Raw genomic sequence first — 21,132 nt, 5'->3', positions numbered from 1 at the left:
GCCGAGCGTCGTCGCCACGTAACACTAACTGATGATGCAAATGCAACGTAAGGTGCAGCTCCGTGCAAAAGAAAAAAAAAAAAAAAAAGAGAGAGAAATATCAACTTTCCAGGTGAAAGTCCGCTTATTCTTCGAGAGCGGGTAAGTAGGCAACTTGACACGCCACTGACCAAGGTGGTATGTATAGACCTATAGACGGCTGAAAGCGAGGAGACAGAGACGTAAGGAAGGTGAGCCGCGCACTCATTTTGAGTGGGAGGGGCGGGGGGGGGGGGCCCGCGGCAGTTACCGCGCTATGCGACACGTGCGCGTGACGTCACGAGGCCGGTCACGCGAGGACCGTGTGCTCTCGGTCACGTGTCCCGTCACGCGCTCGCCGCTGCTGCCAACCCCTCTCCATCGGTCTCCACCTCGCGACTTTATCCGCCGCGGCCGTTGGTTCTCCTTTCTCGTCTCGCAGCTATAATACTCCTTTCTCGAACGCCGTATATATTGTACGTACGGACGTACTTGCCGCTTTTATTCGCGCGAGACGATTCATTATGCCCCGAATTCACGTCGCTCTCCTTTCCCTCCCTTCCCTACCACTTTCATCGATGTAAGATCACGTTTTCGAGATAGCATTTTTTTTTCCAATGTCAAGATGATGTTTTCCTCGTCTTCCGACATAAAAACGAGTTTCAAATATTGAACAGAAAAATCAATAATTTATACAGGGTGTCCCATTTTAATCCATCCAGTCGAATATCTTAAAAACGAAGCCCGGAAGAGAAAAATGTTTCAAACAAAAGTTGTGTGGCTTCAAGGTGGTCATAAGATGGTGACAATGATTTGACCTTGGAAAATCATTTGAAGATCATGTGAAGGTCAACTTTAAAATCTTAAATAGAAACCCCCATTTTTTATTTAGTATTCTTATAGCTGACATCGAGAGCTTTCCAAAACACTATAATAAAGTATTTTTTCATTAAGTACTTTTTGAGTTATTTTATATTTTAATCTGACATCTTTTGATATAAAAAATAAAATATTTCGTAAAATATTCAGTTTTCGATAATTTTACCGTAATACTTCTATGTACAGAATAATGAGACAAATCAATTGGTATAAAAAAAAAAATTGTTTTTAAGAAAATTATTTACAATGTATTTTTTTAAACAATTATTTGTTTTTTTTTGGCACTAATTAATTCGTCTTATTATTCTGTACATAGAAGTATTACGGTAAAATTATCGAAAACTGAATATTTTACGAAATATTTTATTTTTTATATCAAAATATGTCAGATTAAAATATAAAATAACTCGAAAAGTACTTAATGAAAAAATACTTTATTATAGTGTTTTGGAAAGCTCTCGATGTCAGCTACAAGAATACTAAATAAAAAATGGGGGTTTCCATTTAAGATTTTAAAGTTGACCTTCACATGACCTTCAAATAATATTCCAAGGTCAAATCATCGTCACCATCTTATGGCCCCCTTGAAGCCACACAACTTTTGTTTGAAACATTTTTCGATTTAACGCAGTGTTTCTGAGATATTTGAGTGGGTCCTTTATAATGGGACACCCTGTATATCTCGTTAAAACGCACAACGATATAGAGTATCCCTAAGTTTGTTTTGCTCGTATGTAAATTTTGATTAACGCTGATAATTCCGCGACTAAGTTCTTTGTCCGCATATTTTTTATATTTACATTTTTATAGATATTTCTTTTCTTCCTTTTTTTTTTTTTTTGATTTTATACGCGTTATTTAAATTTTATATATGTATTCTGCGCGTCTTTACTACGTACTTCTTTTTGTTAATATTAATATTTAATATGAATTTTGAAAATTTATATCATATTTAAAGGAAGAGAAACGGGGATCTTTTCAGTCTGTTGCTTTTCAGGAAACATAACGTCCCCGTATATTAAGCATTCTTATTACGTATGTACAATATAATGTAACGCGACGTTCTCTGAAAGAACGACTGATCCTCTCGGATATAAATATGACGATACGCTCTAAGTTTGCGCGCAGCACGTGCGTGTCACGCCCACGCAGGATACTATTTCTGGCGTGAGAAATTCAATTGGAGTGAAAAAAGGGTCTCGGCGCTTACGTCATCGTATGTCCCGGAGCTTGGTGACGGAGAGGAACGCGCTTTCGTAAAATTTCAATTCAGGTTCAAGTACAGTAGCAAAAAAAAAAAAAAAAAAATAATAATAATAATAAATTGCATCTCTGGAAGGCAGGAACCCCTGTATCGACTTCGCGCGGGAATCCAGATACCAGAACGAGAAGGAAAGGTTTCGTCGTGACGAGCGAACTCTATAATTATACGCACGTAGAGCGAATGTTCTAATTTACCTAAGCAAGGACAAATGAACAGACGGACGGTTTTACAAGATGCGATAATCGACGAAGGCTTCGCCTCTCCCCAATAATAAAAAAAAAAAAAAAAAAATATTCTTCGAATATTTCTTTTTTCGCGAAACAAATGAGAAGCAGGGGAGAAATTTTTTTTGTACGAAAAATTGTGTATGAAATTAAGATCTCCTCCTTAATAAAATTTTTATTATCAATTATAGTTTTACGCGAGTTACCTTTTCTTTTCAACGCGATTCAGAATCTGCTCGTTTAATTAATAATTTAACGTTGACGATTCAAGTATTTTCTTTTTTAACGCGCCGACGTCGATTCGAGAGAATCGCCAGAGGCGATGTCGCTGTTGCGATTTTAAGTCACGTCGATATTTATTGCCGTGCATTCCTATTTCAAACTAAAAAGTCACGTAGACGACGACGATAACGTTTAAATAGCACATAATTTTATTCCGCTCGATGCTTAGAAAATTCTGTCCAAGGAATTTACATTGGCTCGTCACGTGAGTAGGATCCGGAACTGCAGATTCAACTGCGGTTGCTCGCGAATGCGTGACATCGAGAAAGATGGGAACGAGAGACGAGGAGTAAATCCGATGAAGATAACTTCGTCTCAGACGCGTTCGTACGAAAAATTCTCCTCTTACGCGGCAGTAAACAAGATATCGTGTTGTAAAAAAAATATTAATTTAAATTATTAATATATCTATATTAATTTAAATTATTAATATATTTATTTAAAAATATTAAAATAAATTCCAAAAAAAAAAAATCTCTTACCAAGATAAAATCTCGAATTAATAATATAAAAATGACATTTATAGACACCGAGCATATCTTGTTCGCGTAACATTTCTAGATATCGAAAAGATGGATTACTCGTATAAATTAATAGCGGGCGCGTAATAACGAGGCCAGAATCAAGAATAATTCGCAGAGTTGCCGCGGATCGCGATTTATTTTCTTCCCACGCATAAGATAAAGTCCGGCTATTTTCGCGCGTGCATTATTACGGTCCGTACTTTGCTCACTTTGCGCACGTCAAACCCGTTTCGTATATCCATCCCACCTACTTTGTCGCGCCGTGCCGTGTGTGAAATTGCCTCTTTCCATTTATATCCAAATTCCCTATAGCTAAATCCATCGCCGTCCATCTCAGATTCTCCGCCGATTCGGCAATCGCGAACCGGGAGAGAGCACACGGTCGCGTAATTAATTCAACGGATATGCTAATTCTCGCGAGGCTATTTTTAGACGCGCTAACTAAGAAGGAGAGGAATGAATTCGCAGAATCGCTGCGAGAGAAAACGCTCGACAGGAGCGTTGCATCCGATTGCATCACGTATTTATCTAGAGCGGGTGCGCACATTTATTTATGCCGATTATTCTCAACTTATAAATTATCTAATAAGGAAAGAAATGTCGCATTTTTTTTTTTCTTGTAATTTTCGTTATTTTCTGTCATCATTAATTTTTCAACAACAAGCAAAGATATCGCGGAGCGATAAAAATGTATTATTATACGTATTGAAATATCAGATGATAGTACGTAGTGATATTCGTCGGTTTTTTTTTTTTTTTTTTTCAGGATGAAAAGTTGACGCGAAACGTAACCCGCTGGACAAGCGAGGCTATTTCTGCGAGATGGATTAATGACATAACCATCTGCGCGGCTGTTCCGCGCACGATTATTCATCGCGTCACCTTTAAAATGACCATCCTCCGACGAGAATGGTGCGGTTTACATAATCCCGGCGAAATACCGACGCTTTCTAGTTCAACGTGCGCGCCCTCGCTCCATCGTAATCTTACGTAGCGATTTCGAAAGGGACGAAAAAAACCGCATGTATGTGCCATTACAACCACATAGTCGCACGAGCGATCGTTCTTTATTGACTTTTATTTTTAATTCTCATTCAATTTTAATCTCGCTACCGCAGGTGACGTTTGTTCAATCGTGTGAAACTTGATATACGCGCCTATGAAAATTCTATCGAAGTGACTGTTTCGATATGTAAAGTCTTGTTTAAAAGTCTTTTTGGATATATTCTCTCTCTCTCTCTCTCTCTCTCTCTCTCTCTCTCTCTCTCTCGATTTAAATTCTATAAATATACAGGGTGTCCCATTTTAAAGGACCCACTTAAATATCTCAGAAACACTGCGTTAAATCGAAAAATGTTTCAAACAAAAGTTGTGTGGCTTCAAGGGGGCCATAAGATGGTGACAATGATTTGACCTTGGAAAATTATTTGAAGGTGATGTGAAGGTCAACTTTAAAATCTTAAATGGAAACCCCCATTTTTTTATTTAGTATTCTTATAGCTGACATCGAGAGCTTTCCAAAACACTATAATAAAGTATTTTTTCATTAAGTACTTTTTGAGTTATTTTATATTTTAATCTGACATATTTTGATACAAGAAATAAAATATTTCGTAAAATATTCAGTTTTCGATAATTTTACCGCAATACTTCTATGTACAGAATAATGAGACGAATTAATTAGTGCCAAAAAAAAAAAAAATAATTGTTTAAAAAAATACATTGTAAATAATTTTCTTAAAAACAATTTTTTTTTTTTATACCAATTGATTTGTCTCATTATTCTGTACATGGAAGTATTACGGTAAGATTATCAAAAACTAAATATTTTACGAGATATTTAATTTTTTATATCAAAATATGTCAGATTATAAAATATAAAATAACTCAAAAAGTACTTAATAAAAAAATATTTTATTATAGTGTTTTGGAAAGCTCTCGATGTCAGCTACAAGAATATTAAATAAAAAATGGGGGTTTCTATTTAATATTTTAAAGTTGACCTTCACATGACCTTCAAATGATTTTCCAAGGTCAAATCATTGTCACCATCTTATGGCCCCCTTGAAGCCACACAACTTTTGTTGGAAACATTCTTCTCTTCCGGGCTTGGTTTTTGAGATATTCGACTGGATGTATTAAAATGAACCACCCAATATATATATATATATATATATATATTTTTTATTAAATATCCAATTAAATTTTCTTTTTAATAAATATCTAATTAAATTTTCTCATTAATAAATAATAATCGTATCTAGAGCCTCTTTCTACAATAATAATAGTACTAATAATACAATAATATAAAAGAATGTCTCAATTCATACACATATATAGTTTATACGAGATATTATTTTATAAGCTATATATCTCTGGTATATTGATAGGAAGCGAAGGGTTGGAGGGATAAATTTGATCGAGGCATGCTATTCATAGATAAATTCGGCACAAGAATGAATTCTACCTCCGTCGCCCTCTCTCCCTTCATCCGGCATTAGAAACCTTGCCGATCTAATAGAGGTAGTCAACAAGGCACAATTCCAGACGCTCGTTTGCTTTGTTCGCGTCCGCATGCTCAATGCGACAACGAAACACTATCATTACCCTCGTTGGGTATCGGTGTCCTCGTTAGACACCTGCATTGTATTCCGACGCAGTGACAGAAAGCGGAAAAAATGCGAGGGAAGGAGAGAGGAGAAATATTTATTACGCGGGAGAGAGTTTCACCCACATGCTTTAAATATAGATCTCTTTAAATATAGATCACTTTAAATATAGATCTCCTTTATTTGTCACGTAACAGCTGGGAAAAGTAATAATATTAAAGTTGTCCATAAAAAAGTTGCAACGTTTAAAGAAAAGTATTCTGAAATATTCAAAGCGCATTTCTCTCTCTCTCTCTCTCTCTCTCTCTCTCTCTCTCTCTCCTAAAAGGCAAAAAGTTTGTCTTGTATTGCGAATAAAAATAGATCGTGTGTAGATTTAGTTTTCGTAGAAGGATTTTTTGTTCTATCCTTGGAAAGTATCTAATCATTGGGAAAAAAATACATAACATTGAAAGAATAGAAAACATTGAAAAAGGATGTATTAAAAAAAAAAAGAAAAAAGAAACATATGAAAAAGAAATTATTCTTATCGGTTATCTGTCCTATTCGAGTATCTCATGAGTTGATTAAGTGACTTATTAATCTGTCGGTAGATGCACGTGTACAATATTTAGCTGCGACGTTCCTCGTGGCCGGTCTCGTTGCATGCGATCGATGAAAAACGGACGACGAGACCGCTTCGCGTACGCTTATAGAGAGAGCCCGTGACTATTCTCCACCTACTTTCCCGTATTACGCAAGCGGCGCGGTTTCAGCGTGTCGCAACAAATCGCATCGATGACACGATGTCATCGAATAACCGTCGCCGTCGTGCGAAATATATAAACGCACGCAAGCCGCCGCCGCCGTCGTCGTCGTCGTCGTCGTCGCACATTGCGTACACGTGTCGGGAAGGGCAAACACGTGGTCGCGCGCGTGACATCGCTCCGCCGAGGCGTGCCCTTCTCCCGATCACGTGGAATGTAACGCGGTTGAACATTCTCCCCGTCGTCTCACCTTCCTCACCGGCCTTTCCCTCCTCGCTTCCTCACCACCTTTTCGTTTCTGTCTCTTTCTCTCTCTCTCTCTCTTCATCTTCCTCTTGCCCGACACTTCTCTTGCGATGTACACACAACACTTTGTATAAATCTTAATAATCTTATCACATAAACAACTTGACGATCGGTGTGGAACACACATAGACACGCGCGAAAGATTGTATTCGATGAGATCTGAAAGAGGATAAGACTGGAGAGAAAGTTGAGAGAAATACAAGATTTTGATAATCTCTCAATAAATTCCGTTTCTGAGAAATATACGAAATTTCTAACACGAATTACGCACGTTGATTTAGCGAATAATTAAAAGAATGATTTAATCATCTTGTCTCTTTCTCTCTCTCTCTCTCTCATTTTTATTATTATATCTTTTTTAGAAACATGAAGAGACAATAATAATAAAATTTTCTCTGACTTTTCTTTTCCAAGAAGAAATTAAGTCTTTGAATGAATACACAATTCGAACTTCTTCCTAGAAAGATTCACGCGATATAACGAGCGCGTCTTGAAAAGCATCCAGGTCGCGCAATTAACAACGATTACCACAATTAACGACGACAATAGCCACGTTACTCTGATACAATTAAGCGCAACATGTGCGGTACAAAACGGAGCGGCATAGTCAGTTAGTTATTCAATAACGGGATATTAATCTCTTCACGATTAAAATACCTTTTCTACTTCTCTTGAGAAATTTACAAACAAAACTGTATATATTGTTCGATTAAATTAATATTCTAATTTTATTTTCAATTACAATCTCATAAAGAGATTACAATCTTTTAATTTTATTATACGATATTATATTCGTAAGAATTCATATAAAAATATTCGTATAAAAAAGAAAATTCACACAAAAGAAACTCATGTAAAATAAAATTCTTATATTTTGGTTCGTATAAATTCAATGAAACCGATACTCTTTTGCTAAACGAAACTTACGCAAAAGTTAACATTTCGCTGAATTTAAAATTAATTAATGATGAATTCACGATGAAGGATAAGCAAAGTAAAAACATTCGTATCGAACTGACAGATCATCATGCGCATACGACATAATCCATAAAAGGAACCAAGAGTCCGTGTGACCATTTAAAATTGTCGCCAGACTTGCACTTCCGTCCTAAATACGCGTCTCGGGTACGAGAGATCCGGTTTTTACGTGACAGCTCCATACGAGGTCACTCGTGGCAGAATACGATTTAGTTTTCGAAAGTAGGTACGGTCACTGCGAGTTGGTGATATTTACCGATATATTTATTTAACAAACCTGTAAAACGAGAGTAGTTAGCGTTCAATATTTACGTTAAAACAACTACACAAAATCATACCTTATTTTATATTGTCGAATTTGTGTTCCCCTAATTTCCTAATTCTCCAATATTGAAAAATAAAAAAAAAAAGAGATATACGTTATCCAATCTAAATAGACGAAAATATAATCACAAAGTAATTTTCAACAGTAAAATTTAAATTTAAATCATTGCCGATACCCTTTAAACAAAATAGCTTCTATGTTCGAGGAAGCTTTTCATATCTTCATTTAGACATTTATATTAGGTGTACAACTTTGCTTCTGCCGTTTTCCTATACATGGCTTTAGCGGTAAGTAGTGATCGAAATAAATAGATCATAGACGTCGTGCGATAAACTTGGGCATCTGTCAACGTAACCCCGTAGAAACATTAGTCGATTTGTGTCCGCGTCATAAAGTTATTCTCGATTGAAAATGTCAGTAGACGTGCCAAATTCTCGTCATTTGCGGGAGGTTTTAATTTTCTGCTTCAATATGAAGAAATCTGCGGCTGAGGCTCATCGAATGCTCTCAAATACTTATGGTGAAGCCGCTATTAGCGAAAGAACGTGTCGCGAGTGGTTTCAACGCTTCAAGAACGGTGATTTTCACGTGGAAGACCGGCATAGCGGTGGAAGAGAGGTTTTCGAAGATGCAGAATTGGAGGCGTTACTTAATGAAGACTCGAGTCAAAGTCAAAAAGAATTGGCACGATCATCGGAAGTGACTCAACAAGCAATAACCAGTTTTTTACAATAAAGTCTCGAATTTCGGGAAAAAAACGGCGGAAGCAAAGTTGTACACCTAATATATCTATTAATAAAGAAAATAATTCCCTGTGTCAACTGCGATATACGATCGTTGTTTATATAATGTTGTTATATTACGTTCGTTTTACAGATTAGGTCTGTATGAAAAGCTGCATTCTTGCACAGTACCATAAATAGCCAGCGATAAACGGCACCATCACACGCTGTATCGTATTAACATGCATCATAAAATTAGATAGAAAGGTCAGAGGGAGCAGTTTTAACCCCTTTTAGAAATGTCAATTTGCGTATCGGCTATCCCAGAGCCATCACGCAATCGTAGATATTAGACTGTTCTTCTTCTTTTTTTTTTTTTTTCATTATTTCTCGCAACAATTATCGTATCATATTAACGGTCTGAAATAAGATATAAGTGTATAAAAATGTTTTAACACGACCCGGAAAAAAAGTACGATAAAAAGAGAAGGCGGAGAAAAAATCCATCGAACTCTGTTAATTCGTGCTTTCTCAATGTGTGTACATGTATGTGTGTGTTTCTTGGTACGGCGCTTTTTATATCCCGTTCTTCTATGAATGACAGCTTAAATATACGCGCAATTAAAGCCACCGCTTATATCTCTAGATCCTAGATAATGCCTCGTGCATTCGCTCGCCAAAGCATCGATATAATCGATTTATCTATCTTTTTATCGGATTCGTGCGTATTTTTTTCGTGCCCAGCGTCACGTTTGCGCCGAACGTGCCGTTCGTACGAGTGTCCACGCACGTATGCGTGCACGTTTCTCTCGCCTTCGTCGCCTTGGAATTTCAAAATTTCACGAGTTTGACCCGCCGAAATATGACCGCGTCCTTTCGTCCGATTCGTTCAATCATATCAATGATGTTGAAAATTATCACGCACGTATCTATACATGTATATAACATACGCATGTCGCACATGTAGTACGTGCGTTGACGTGAAAGACATTTTTAATACACTTAGCCGATGACATGTGCATCAGTTTCGTTAAATATAAAATGTCTAAGAATCTTCATTGCGTGTGCGTGATTAATACTATAGTTTGATAAACGCACAAAATAGTTTCATATCCTCTCTCTCTCGGTCTATCTCGTGTGATCTTGTTTTTCGCAGATTCTTAATTTCCGGCTTAGAAGACGTTTAACGTTAAAAATTGAAAAAAAAAAAAAAAAAAAAAATGTAGCACATAACGCTTTCCAATAATCTACTGTATAAGAAAATTAATCTCTCAAGCTATAATGTAAAAGCGTATTTTTTATGAAAAACAACTAATGTTAAAAAAAAAAAAAAAAAAAAAAAAAAACTAATTATGTGGCATAAACTGTATTTTCTCTGCGCTACTCCAATCTCTCTGTAAGTTCGCGAAAGTGCGATATTACTTTCGCTCGCTCACTTTCGTGCGCAAAAAATATATTTTTTGCTGGCGTTATAATTGTAAGACGTTCCGGGTAAGCATTGCAAGCCAACACGGATAATATTACGCGCAACTTTTGCGCCATCGATAGCGTCTGGAAAAATCATATCGAAAGAAAAATCGCGCGGAATCGTGGATAGTGAGATGCAAGAATGGTCCGATCATCCGGCTTTGTTTGCGTCTCGGCGTGACGGCCGTGCCATCGTTATCGTCATCAAGAACCGGTTCGCCGTCGGATTTAGCCGGTTTCGATATCAGTTGTCGCTGGGGGAGTTCAAGAAGGCGAATGGCGATTGCACCCGGGTCGTGCTCGCCGAGCCGTTCGTAGCCAGTTAAATGAAGCTTCTCCGTTTTTTTTTTTCCCTTTCTTTCTATTCACGTGCATGCACGTGACGCGCGATAAGATGTCTGTGTGGCAATCAGGATCGAAGAACGTTGTATTACGCCACGTGATATTCTCGCTCTTTTGACAAATTAATTTATAATATAATATATAAAACTAAAGAAGATAAGAAGACTGTAGAAAAAAAGAGAAGAAAGTTAAAAATAAATATATAATATCCTATATTATAATATACGATGACATATCTTGTATCTAAAATTATTTTATATTATGCGCATGTATCGCGTTTAGGGTTTATTATTGAAAACAGCGAGAGTAGAAAAGTTTTGATAACTGATTGTAGATTCTTGGTAAGAATATATTTAGTACAAAGAAGACGAGTGAAGGAAACAGTAACGATGCCGAATGTTCGCATTCGCTTTCGTAATAAATGTACAGCTTTTATTTTTGAGCTATCGTCGTGTGTATCCAATATAATCATTTGTTAACTTATTAAATACAAGTATTCTTAGCTCTCACATATTTCTCACGTCCATGCGGCACGAAACAACTTGCACTTTTGTATGCAAATGCATAGCATCCTGCAATATGTAAAATTGGAACGAAATTCAATCGTTACGTGAAATATGATTAAAATGTCAAATAGAATCCAAGATTTTTCACCGACGGACGTTGATGTTGCGCGCTTGCATCCTTTTAATTTTTTCTTTTAATATAGAGATCATGTACACAAACTAAATATATAGAGAACTAGACTCAATCTTTTTTACCAAATCTTCATTCTTGTGTATCAGACTTAATATTTATTTCATTATATAAGGATTGCATTGAATTTGAAATAAATCATGTAATTCTATGTAAAAAATGTACAATTTTGCCTCAATTCATAATTACCGCCTACTGACAGATTGTACAGATGAGATCGTATCGATAAAAATAATCAATGTGGTTTCAGCGTAAAACAATCAGCGTCCATCTATAACCGTTCAAAAATCAATGACATGCATAATGAGGATTTTAATGAAAGATAACTGCTCTAAAAAAAGTGCGATCGATTTCCTCTCTTCTAGGTTTTCCTCTATTCAGTTGTTTTCCTTTAAACTAATAGTGAATTCGGTTGAATGCACTAGTGCGCACTGGTGCTCATTAAAGCTAATCATATAAAAATTTAAGCATAAATAATTAAAATATCAAGATAATTATAATAGCACGAGTTACTATCATTATTTGTATTAAATAATAATAATGGCTCCTGTTAAGTGTTAATTATTTATGCAATAATAAATTTATGTACAATTACCTTTATATATGTGCATCAGTGCGCATTAATACATCCAACCTAATTTGCTATAAGATTCTCATTTTTCATTATTCTCTCTTCACTATTCACATTGTACGAACAGATTAGAGCGAAAAAGCGAATGAGAAACAGAGTGCGTGACATTTTTTATTGAAATAAGAATGGGAATTAAAAGGGAAATCACAGAATAGAGAAAATTGACTTTATATCGATCTTCGAAGTCAATTCTCGTACACGATCGCGCGCAAATGCTTCTGGAACTGTGAATGAACTTTTATCGTAAGATTTGTCTTCAAATCGCATGTCAAGATATTCGTCCCATTCCCAGAACACCGCGAACGTTCAAACTCTACATTTCATCGAATCACGCTCAATCACGGTCCCCTCTCTCTTCAGCTCGTTCCTCCGCCCTGGCTTTCATTCTGGTAATGAATGCCTGGCCTTTGTTCTTCCGGAAGGTTTCATACGGATCATTTAAATTGATACCGACTCCTTTATATTGATCGTTTTTATCGCGAATCTCGCCCCCGGATATAGGTGCCTCGATACCCTGCTCGTTAGCACCAAGACCCGCACCGCCCCAACCCATCTTCTTAAGCAATTGATGTCCTTTATTGCTTTCGTCAAGACTAATCTCTTGCGGCGCTTTACTATAGGTGGAACCACTGAACGCAAAACGAAATATTTATTATGTAATTAATATATGTATATACGATTTAATATACAATTAATTTACATTTAATAACAAGAATCGTAAAAGAACCGAGATAAAAAATAAAAATATACAAAGAAAACATTTCTTATCTCATCTCTTCTCTATGATAAAAGAAGGTAAATGAAAGATAACTGAGAAAGGAAACTAACACTATACGTTATACTTACAGAAAACTGGGAGGAGTTGGACTTCTATCTTGTCTATCCGCTCTTCTATCGGGGCTACGATCTTTATTACTGTTCCTCCTCCTTCGGCTTCTACTAATATGATTGCTGTTACGACTGTTACGTCTATGATTAGTCGCAGGTGATCTCGATCTACTTCTGCCCCGTGATCGCGAGCGCGATCTACTGCGCGATTTACTCTTGTAGCGTTTCTTTGGCGGACTAGGGCTCTTGGATCTCGGTCGTAGAATTGGCGAAGGGGATTTGGATTGCTGTCTAATCCCGGCGGCAATATCCTCTTCCTTGCGTTTGCGAGAAGCATTTTTCGCCTTATAGTACTCGTATAAGCCTAATTTTTCCCATCCGTCACTGCAAATATAATCAGAAATTCCATTTAAAAAGAATAAAAATATAGAAAAGATATTGTACCGCGTATCTATATATATATATATATATATATATATTTTTTATCTCCCTTTTTTCCTCGGATATATTTAAACTTTTCAGACTACAATAAAATATATATATATGTATATATATATTTACCTATCCCTAGGAGAATCATGATTTGGCGGCGCATAAAATGCTTCCACAGCTGCAACTAAACGATCGTTCGGTGGAGCCGGTGGTGGAAGTCTTATTGCATCCGGATCCAATGGTTTATATTCACCATCTTCTAGTTTTATCAAAGGTACCATCAAACCAGCTGGAAGCTCGAAATAAGGCATACTAGGCATCAAATCCTCTACAGAGGGCTCGTGAATAACAGGCGGCGGTCCAAATCCTGGCGGTGGCTTCGAAAAATCCGGCAGCGGCACATTACTGAATGGTGGCGGTTCGTTCGATGATGAAACACCCCATCCTGGTGGTGGTTGACTAAAGTTCACATCTGTGCCCATTGTACCAGGAGGACCAGAATGACTAGGTGGTATCGATATATTCTGTTGATTCTGAACAGATAAAATTTCGCATAAATGTATGGAAAAAAGAAAAAGAAAAAAATGATTTCAGTCAATATGATACTATACCAGTTGAGGTGGTGGCGGTGGTGCTTTCAGTTGCTGATCTATTGCCATTTTTTGTTGCTCGATATTCTGAATTTGTCTCAACGCGTGAGTGACAAACGCTTGATGCTGCGCCTGATAATTATCGAACGTCTGTTTCGTCGATGCTGTAATTGGAGTAATCGCAGTGGCATATTGCGCTACCAAATTAGCCTGATACTCTGACCAGGATGCGCTCGGTTTTTTCAACTTATCTATAATTCCTTCGTCGAAATAATTGTTCTTCGACTCCCATAAACTCAATAGTTTATTCAGCTTATTAAGTTGTTCCTCGGATGCTGCTAGTGAAGTGTTACAGAACATCGGAACAACAACGCTTTCCATCGCTTTTCGCAGATCCATAGACTTTTTTCTTGCACTGAAGAAGTTTCCAATTAAATATCTCACGCATAAGTAACCCACATGACATTTTAGCTTATGATACATTGTCGTTTAATATTATAAAATGTAACTATAAATTAATACAAGTGTATCAAAATAATATCGGGAATTTTTAGATGTAATTAGAACAAGTCAAGTCTCGGGTCAATTGAAGAAACTATAGGAATTATTTTGAGAATTTATCGTAATTATATAGACATGTGGGCATATGGAAATAAAATAATATATTTGTAAGCATAATAATGGAAAGGAAGATGGGAAGGGTGGGGGGGGGGGGGGGGAGAATAGCAATTAGTTTGTGTGTAAATATGATACATATATTTATACTAACCAATGATGTAAGACGTCGTTCACTAGGTAAATAATATGCAGTTTATGACTAAAAGTTGTCCCCTGAATTACTCTAAAAAAAATATTTAAATGTAAATAAAAAAACGCGTACACATATATATTTTATATACAAAAACACGTATATGTTTATACTTACTTTTTTAGCAAATGATCAGCGACAACTTGATTGCTTTGTGAAGTAAGTGAATTCTGAAGTATCCAGGCCTTTCCTGCGCTTATGCTATCCTTTGTGCAGCTATCGATGATCGGTTGTAGCACCGTGTCAAAGCCAGCCAGATCTGTGTTCGTATTTTGCGCACTGTTTTGCAGAGCCTGTTCCTGTGCCTGTCTCACTGCATCCTCTACTCTTCCCTGCTGTTGCGCCATCAATGCAGCGTGTTGCGCAGCCAGGTTCTGTTCTGATTGTCTAACTTGTTCCTGCAACGTCGTCTGCTGCGACTGTAGGTTCGCCAGTTCATTCTGTAGCCAAGCGGGTGGGCCCGCGATGTTAACCGTTTGCGCGACTCCGGCGATCGGCGGATTCACACTTCCCATGGCGCCGGAAACCGATCCGATTGGCGGCCCTGCATTTCCCGGCCCTCCGATCTGTCCAGGCAAAACGGGACCGCCCTGACTTCCAATTCCGACCACTGGATTTATGCCATTGTTTTGTGTACTCAGACCGGACGCAAGATTGACGTTATTCAGTGGCTGCGAGACGGCGTTTGCGGCTGTTTGCTGCTGCTGCGAAACGTTTAAACGTGGGTCTGCATTTTGCATTGGATTTATTCCTTTTTGCTTTAAAACTGTAAACGAATGACGGTAGATTATTGTGAGATGCTTGAGTCCTTGTCAATCGATATTTGAAAAATGTGTATACAGATAGCTCGATTTTTTTTTCAGCCGAGTCTTATCTTCTACCGGTGCATATAAGAAAATTCTTGGGCATTTACACGAGAAAAGTATAGTATCAGAAAATGCGATAAGTCTTTTGGGAGCACTATACTCTTTTTTTTTTTTCCTTTTTCTACATTTTGTACGAGGGTATTACAGGGCATACATTATTTTGTATGGTGGATTGTATTTTCCACACACAGATTGAAACGATGCGACAATGTATTCCGTATTAGATAAACTCCAGCAAGAGAATCTTAAAACTACATCTTCGCAAAATTGCCATTGCCAAAGAATGCAAGATGTTTTTAGTATAAAAGCATTCTGCTTAATAAATAGCAATCCCAAAATCTTGAAAGAAAGATTGTTTTTATTCGACGAATACATTTTGTACGTTTGCAATGATGAAATCAGAGACCTTGTATCATTTTTTTAAAGTCATTCCTTTGCTCGTCGTATAAAGCATGACCATTTTCTTATGCTTCTCAATCACATTGTAGCTGTTAAGGGGGTATATCCCACTTACTGGCTTGTTCTGTAGTCACTTTGTATTGATAGTAGTTGAAGTGCTCCCCCCCAAACAGGAAACCAAACTTTGGGTTGTCCTTCTGCTTGTTTTTTGTCATCTGCTCGAACTCTGGTCCATTGCGAGCGACAAACTGCGCCAGTTTGTCTATGATGTTCCGTAACTCTGTGTCTGAATGTTATAAACAAAAACAATAAGAATTAGATATCCAAATACAAATAAAAGAATTAGGATCCGTTACTTATTAAACACATCTAATTAATTAGTTTATTATATATTACTATTACTTTTCGATCCTATAAAAAGTCATGCATTTATGCTTAAATGCATACTTTCTATTAATCGAATCATCAATTAACCACTCTTAAAAGTAAGAATAAAATTATAAAATTTTACATATGCATGAAACTGTGTCGCTATTACTGTGAACAAAAATACATATTTTTATATTTCAATACAAGAGTAAATTGTGTAATAAAGTCCACTTACATGGACTCCCATAGCATAGTAGAGACCATTATATAAATTAGCCATAAGAAATCTGTTTATTACTCCTAATGCATGCTCATTTAAAAAAAATTCACTAACTATAGCATTATGTGTATCTTACATCCGCGCGCGCGTAACCTAATAAAAGAGAATTTTTCAGACACTGAATATTTAAATACACACGTGTTATTTCTCTACACATATAATTTAAATAAAAAACCATAAAATGCTAATGAAAGAGTTACATGTTCGCAGTTTAATATGCTTCGAGGGGAACGCAAACGGGATACGAGGAAGTGCGTATATATGTATACGGTGTATGCAGAGTGTACATGCGTGTGTGTGTGTGTGTGTGTGTGTGTGTGAGAGCGCGCTGGGACCGGATTGACGAACCTCGAGACAGCGTGCTTACCTGTGGGAGCCTGGTCCATGTTGGTGGGCGCTCGATTATGGATGTCCTGTTAAAACTACCCGTCAAAACGTTACGTGCTCACTCGCTCGCTCGTCGTCTCGTATATAAACGGAATACAACTTGGCGAAACATTATTCACTCACGGCGGACCCGACAACGCGCTAAACGTCGCCATTACGATCTCGCGGTGGCTGACAGTGCCGCCAATTTAACGACGTTACCGGATCTCCGAATTATGTTGGACACGATGAGATTCGGGTAACCAATGGGAGAACTTGTTGCCTAGGGTTTTCTGGTTATTGGTACGATTGTCAAAAGACAAATTCTCCCATTGGATAACGGAATTCAAAGGAACTATAGCTATTTTGCCATTCTCAAATTTTATTGCGACAGCAAAATATTCGAGAAGGCAATAGGCATGTCCGAACCGGACAGTCCGGTACTGGTTTCTTCCATCTTGAATTCCGCGTCATGCCACATGGATGTGTAGACGTGTGATTCTAGACGAGTGTCATCGACAGTTTGCGCTTTATTTCATTGTGACTTGTATCGCATCTGCTTGCTGCAAACGTAATTTCACGGTAAGGCGTGATTTTTGATGGCGAATTTTGCCTTCTCTCTCGACGCGGCGTTTTTTCTTCATTTTGCGTTTGTCGGATCGAATTTACCTGTAGTCAGCTGTGTCCACAATTTATGTGTATTTTTTCATTCGCTTGTTTCTTTTGTTTACACGAGCTTTTATTCGCTTAAATAAAAATTATTGATAAAATCGAATATAAATTCCAATTTTTAGGATTTTTCAATTGCCAATAGTAGTATTGTATATCATAGGTTAGATCGTGTCCGTTCACATTTTTTAACATCGTGTACCATATAAGAAAAGAGATAGAGGATAAAAGAAATATTTTTATCAATTCCGAAGAAAATTATTATATTGCAATGTTGCTAATTATCATTAAATCATAATTTAGTGGAGTTCATCTAAAAAGAAAATTTATATCTTAGATAAAATATATTAATATTTTTTCAAACATATTACAAATATAGTACTGTATAATTTTATATCTAATTTGTTTCAGCATTTGTGTACAATTTTCTGGCTCTAATTGCGTTTCATTTATTGTAAAAATAAGATGACTGACAGGTCTTTAACGGGTTAAGTATAATAAGTATTTATGTAGGTGTTAATAAATCATAGCATAAATATAAATCATTTAATGTGTCAAACATCAATAAGATTTGATTTCTAAACATTAAGCTTTTTAAAATAAATCTTACAATATAAATATGTTTAATCATTTCTAAATATAATTTTTTTATTAATAGACAAAAGATTAAAAATGAAAGCTGAAATTTTTATTTGAACACTTATTTTGATTCTGTTATATAAATAAAAACATTTTAACGGAACGATATTGAAAAATTCATATTTAAATAAAATATTCAATATAGTTACAGAGAAAAGTAATCGCTTCAATATTTTAGAATTTGATGTTTATACATGTTGCGTACACATTTACTTTTATATTTAAAAATGACATTTACGCTTGTTTAAATCTATAATAATGTACAATTTGCAGAGATGCCAGTTGCACAATCCGAGGTACAGTCCAGCTGGGCTGATGAAGTCGAGGAAGAGGGAGGAGCGTTGCCTGCGCCATCAGAAGTTTACGAGAATGGTTTCAAAATCCTCACTGAATACAAATACAATCAAGACAACAAAAAAGTAAAAGTCGTGCGTACTTACAAAATAGAACGACGTATAGTATCGAAAACGATCGCAGCACGCAAAAATTGGGCAAAGTTTGGCGATTCCGTCGATGACAGGCCGGGACCTAATCCAGCTACAACTGTCATCGGTGAAGACGTCTTTATGCAATTCATATCTAGCAAAGAGGAAGAAAACAAGGTAGAAGAGGATTCCCTGGACAAATTGAAGAGCATGGGGGATAAGGGTGTTGTCAAGTGTCGTAACTGCAACGGTGATCATTGGACTTCCAAGTGTCCCTACAAAGATACTGTTCTCGCTGGTGGTGAGTTACGTTTGTAATAATCGTCTAGCAAGCATACATTAACTACAATTAAATTAAGTTTAGTAAATAACTAAATATTATTATTTATTATTGTAAAATTTTGATCGCTAAAAATCTCTGTTTCAGGAAAAGTACCGGATGACAAGAAACCTCTAGTAAATGCAGGAGTACCCGGTGCAATGGCCGAGCTTAAACCACAGGGTGGCAAATACGTGCCGCCCGGCATGCGCGACGGTGGCAACAAACGCGGTGACTCGATGCAAATGCAGAGGCGCGACGATACGACCGCCATCCGTATCTCTAATTTGTCACAGAGCACGACGGATGCTGATTTGGATGAGCTCGTGAAGCCTTTTGGTTCTGTAGTGAAACAGTTCCTCGCCAAGGAAAAGCTGTCTAATCTCTGCAAGGGCTTCGCATATGTACATTTCAAACATAGGGCAGATGCTGGGAGAGCTATCGCTACTTTGGATGGTTATGGTTACGATCATCTTATCCTGAAAGTAGAATGGTCGAAACCACAAGCTCAAAATAATTAAGTAATAGATTAAACAATTCAAATTGTATGGCATACTGCTATTTACTTATTGAAAAAAAATTCCCATGAAATAGAGAACCGTATTTGTATGAAATTGTATACATTCTTATGATATTTGAAATAGGAAGACAATAGTGTGGTCCATACGCTATATTTAACCCTAAATGTGAAAGTCGGATTATCAATCAGAGATTTTTGTTACAGATATTTAGTAATGTTAATTTATATATATATATATATATATATATATATATATATATATATAAATATGTCGCATTCAACCAATGTAAAATGTAAATTTCAACATAAGAATTGATAATGTATGTCTTAATTGATAAGATTTTCAATATATATTAATCTTTTTACTATATATTTCCTATACATATATAATAAATATTGCATTATTCTGCATGCTTATATATATTTATTTATTTAAGTGCATAGATTTTATAATATATTATGTAAAAGATGAAAGATTTTACTTGTGTATTCATACTGTACATTCAATAAAATATGGTAAATAGAAATTTTCATTTTACATTGGTATATGATATGATATTGGCACATGGGTGTATATAAACATCGTGCGCACATATTTATATATTATATAAGTAACAACGTTCACGCATGTATCGCACAGTGTTCAATAACCAACTTGAAATAAAAATTTCTATTTATCACATTTAGTGTTGAATGTACAATGTGAATACACAGACTAAATCTTTTATCTTTTACTTAATATATTGTAAGAGATTTATGCACTTAAATAAATAAATATATATAAGTACATAGAAAATTATATATACAATATTTACATATATAGTAAATGTAGAGCAAAAAGAATAAATATATGTATTGAAAATTTTATTAATAAAAAAAAATATATATATTGTAAATTCTTGTATAAAAAATTTATTTTTTTAATTTTTATAGATCTTGATTATTGAGAATTGCAAGAAAATCTATAATAATAGGAATTATTACCTTCAAAATTTGTGGAATCGGGATAATAGAGAGAGAGAGAAAGAGAGAAAGAGATGATGAATTAGACCTGGAATTTCATTTATACATTGATATTAGAAGTGTAAATCACTTAGCATATAGACAATTTTATTTCAATATATTACATAGATTATATTGAATCACAATGAATGTAATTACATTTGGATTTGGCCGCGCGGTCGCGGTCTATGAATAAAGACTCAAGTACATATTTCCGGAATCGTAACATTATGTCTAATACAACCTTATACAATGAGTTATAGAAGACTCCTTGAAGGTACACATCCATCGCTAATTACAATATAATACATCATTCGTCGTATTCTTTTGCTCAGGACCAACAATATATGCTGTTAAGAAAAATAAATCACAAGTAATGTAAGATGGAAAATGATATTTTTTGAGGACAAACGCCGATAATCATAAGATAATTGGATTCATCATTGGATATTACAAGAATCAAATGTGAGGAAATATTAATGCAACTCGCAATGTTCTTTAAAACACCCTGTAATAATTCAATATTCTGCAAATATAATCGCCAATAAAATATTGGCCAGCTGCAAAAAGGTATGATTAAAATTAACAACTATCTTGAACTTTGCGC

At 35.9% G+C, this 21,132-nt stretch overlaps 2 protein-coding genes across 3 annotated transcripts; one reads left to right on the top strand and one right to left on the bottom strand.

Annotated features, from left to right (window-relative positions):
* Positions 1–10,939: 10,939 nt before the first annotated feature.
* Positions 10,940–17,132, bottom strand: Scaf6 (SR-related CTD associated factor 6). The gene is made up of 8 exons (XM_070312518.1): positions 16,953–17,132; positions 16,052–16,222; positions 14,789–15,437; positions 14,633–14,704; positions 13,885–14,278; positions 13,403–13,806; positions 12,860–13,225; positions 10,940–12,642 (listed from the first exon to the last, which is right to left on the bottom strand). Exons 1-8 carry the CDS (start codon positions 16,969–16,971, stop codon positions 12,348–12,350), a joined length of 2,370 nt encoding a protein of 789 aa, XP_070168619.1. The 5' UTR covers positions 16,972–17,132; the 3' UTR covers positions 10,940–12,347.
* Positions 17,133–17,375: 243 nt separating this feature from the next.
* Positions 17,376–19,745, top strand: Eif3g1 (eukaryotic translation initiation factor 3 subunit g1). 2 transcript variants are annotated; one of them, XM_070312692.1, is made up of 4 exons: positions 17,376–17,533; positions 18,032–18,107; positions 18,533–18,985; positions 19,112–19,745. In XM_070312692.1, exons 2-4 carry the CDS (start codon positions 18,086–18,088, stop codon positions 19,522–19,524), a joined length of 888 nt encoding a protein of 295 aa, XP_070168793.1. In that variant the 5' UTR covers positions 17,376–17,533; positions 18,032–18,085; the 3' UTR covers positions 19,525–19,745. The 2 variants fall into 2 exon arrangements, with proteins under 2 accessions (XP_070168793.1, XP_070168794.1); XM_070312693.1 differs by lacking the exon at positions 18,032–18,107.
* The last annotated feature ends 1,387 nt before the right edge of the window (positions 19,746–21,132 follow it).

This window comes from Polyergus mexicanus, unplaced genomic scaffold, assembly GCF_030449975.1.
Source record: "Polyergus mexicanus isolate NDT 795.1 unplaced genomic scaffold, iyPolMexi1.0 SCAF_22, whole genome shotgun sequence".
Taxonomy (NCBI): Eukaryota; Metazoa; Arthropoda; class Insecta; order Hymenoptera; family Formicidae; genus Polyergus; species Polyergus mexicanus.
This window is presented reverse-complemented; position numbering and strand designations above follow the sequence as displayed.

What these genes read in the sequence shown, in the direction of transcription:
- Eif3g1 (XM_070312692.1), top strand. Translation starts at nt 18,086, where the DNA reads ATGACTGACAGGTCTTTAACGG. An exon ending in GACTGACAGGTCTTTAACGG is followed by an intron (nt 18,108 to 18,532) that starts GTTAAGTATAAT and finishes TACAATTTGCAG; the next exon opens with AGATGCCAGTTGCACAATCC. An exon ending in AGATACTGTTCTCGCTGGTG is followed by an intron (nt 18,986 to 19,111) that starts GTGAGTTACGTT and finishes TCTCTGTTTCAG; the next exon opens with GAAAAGTACCGGATGACAAG.
- Scaf6 (XM_070312518.1), bottom strand. An exon ending in GCTGATCATTTGCTAAAAAA is followed by an intron (nt 14,705 to 14,788) that starts GTAAGTATAAAC and finishes TATTTTTTTTAG; the next exon opens with AGTAATTCAGGGGACAACTT. An exon ending in CCAACTCCTCCCAGTTTTCT is followed by an intron (nt 12,643 to 12,859) that starts GTAAGTATAACG and finishes TTTTGCGTTCAG; the next exon opens with TGGTTCCACCTATAGTAAAG.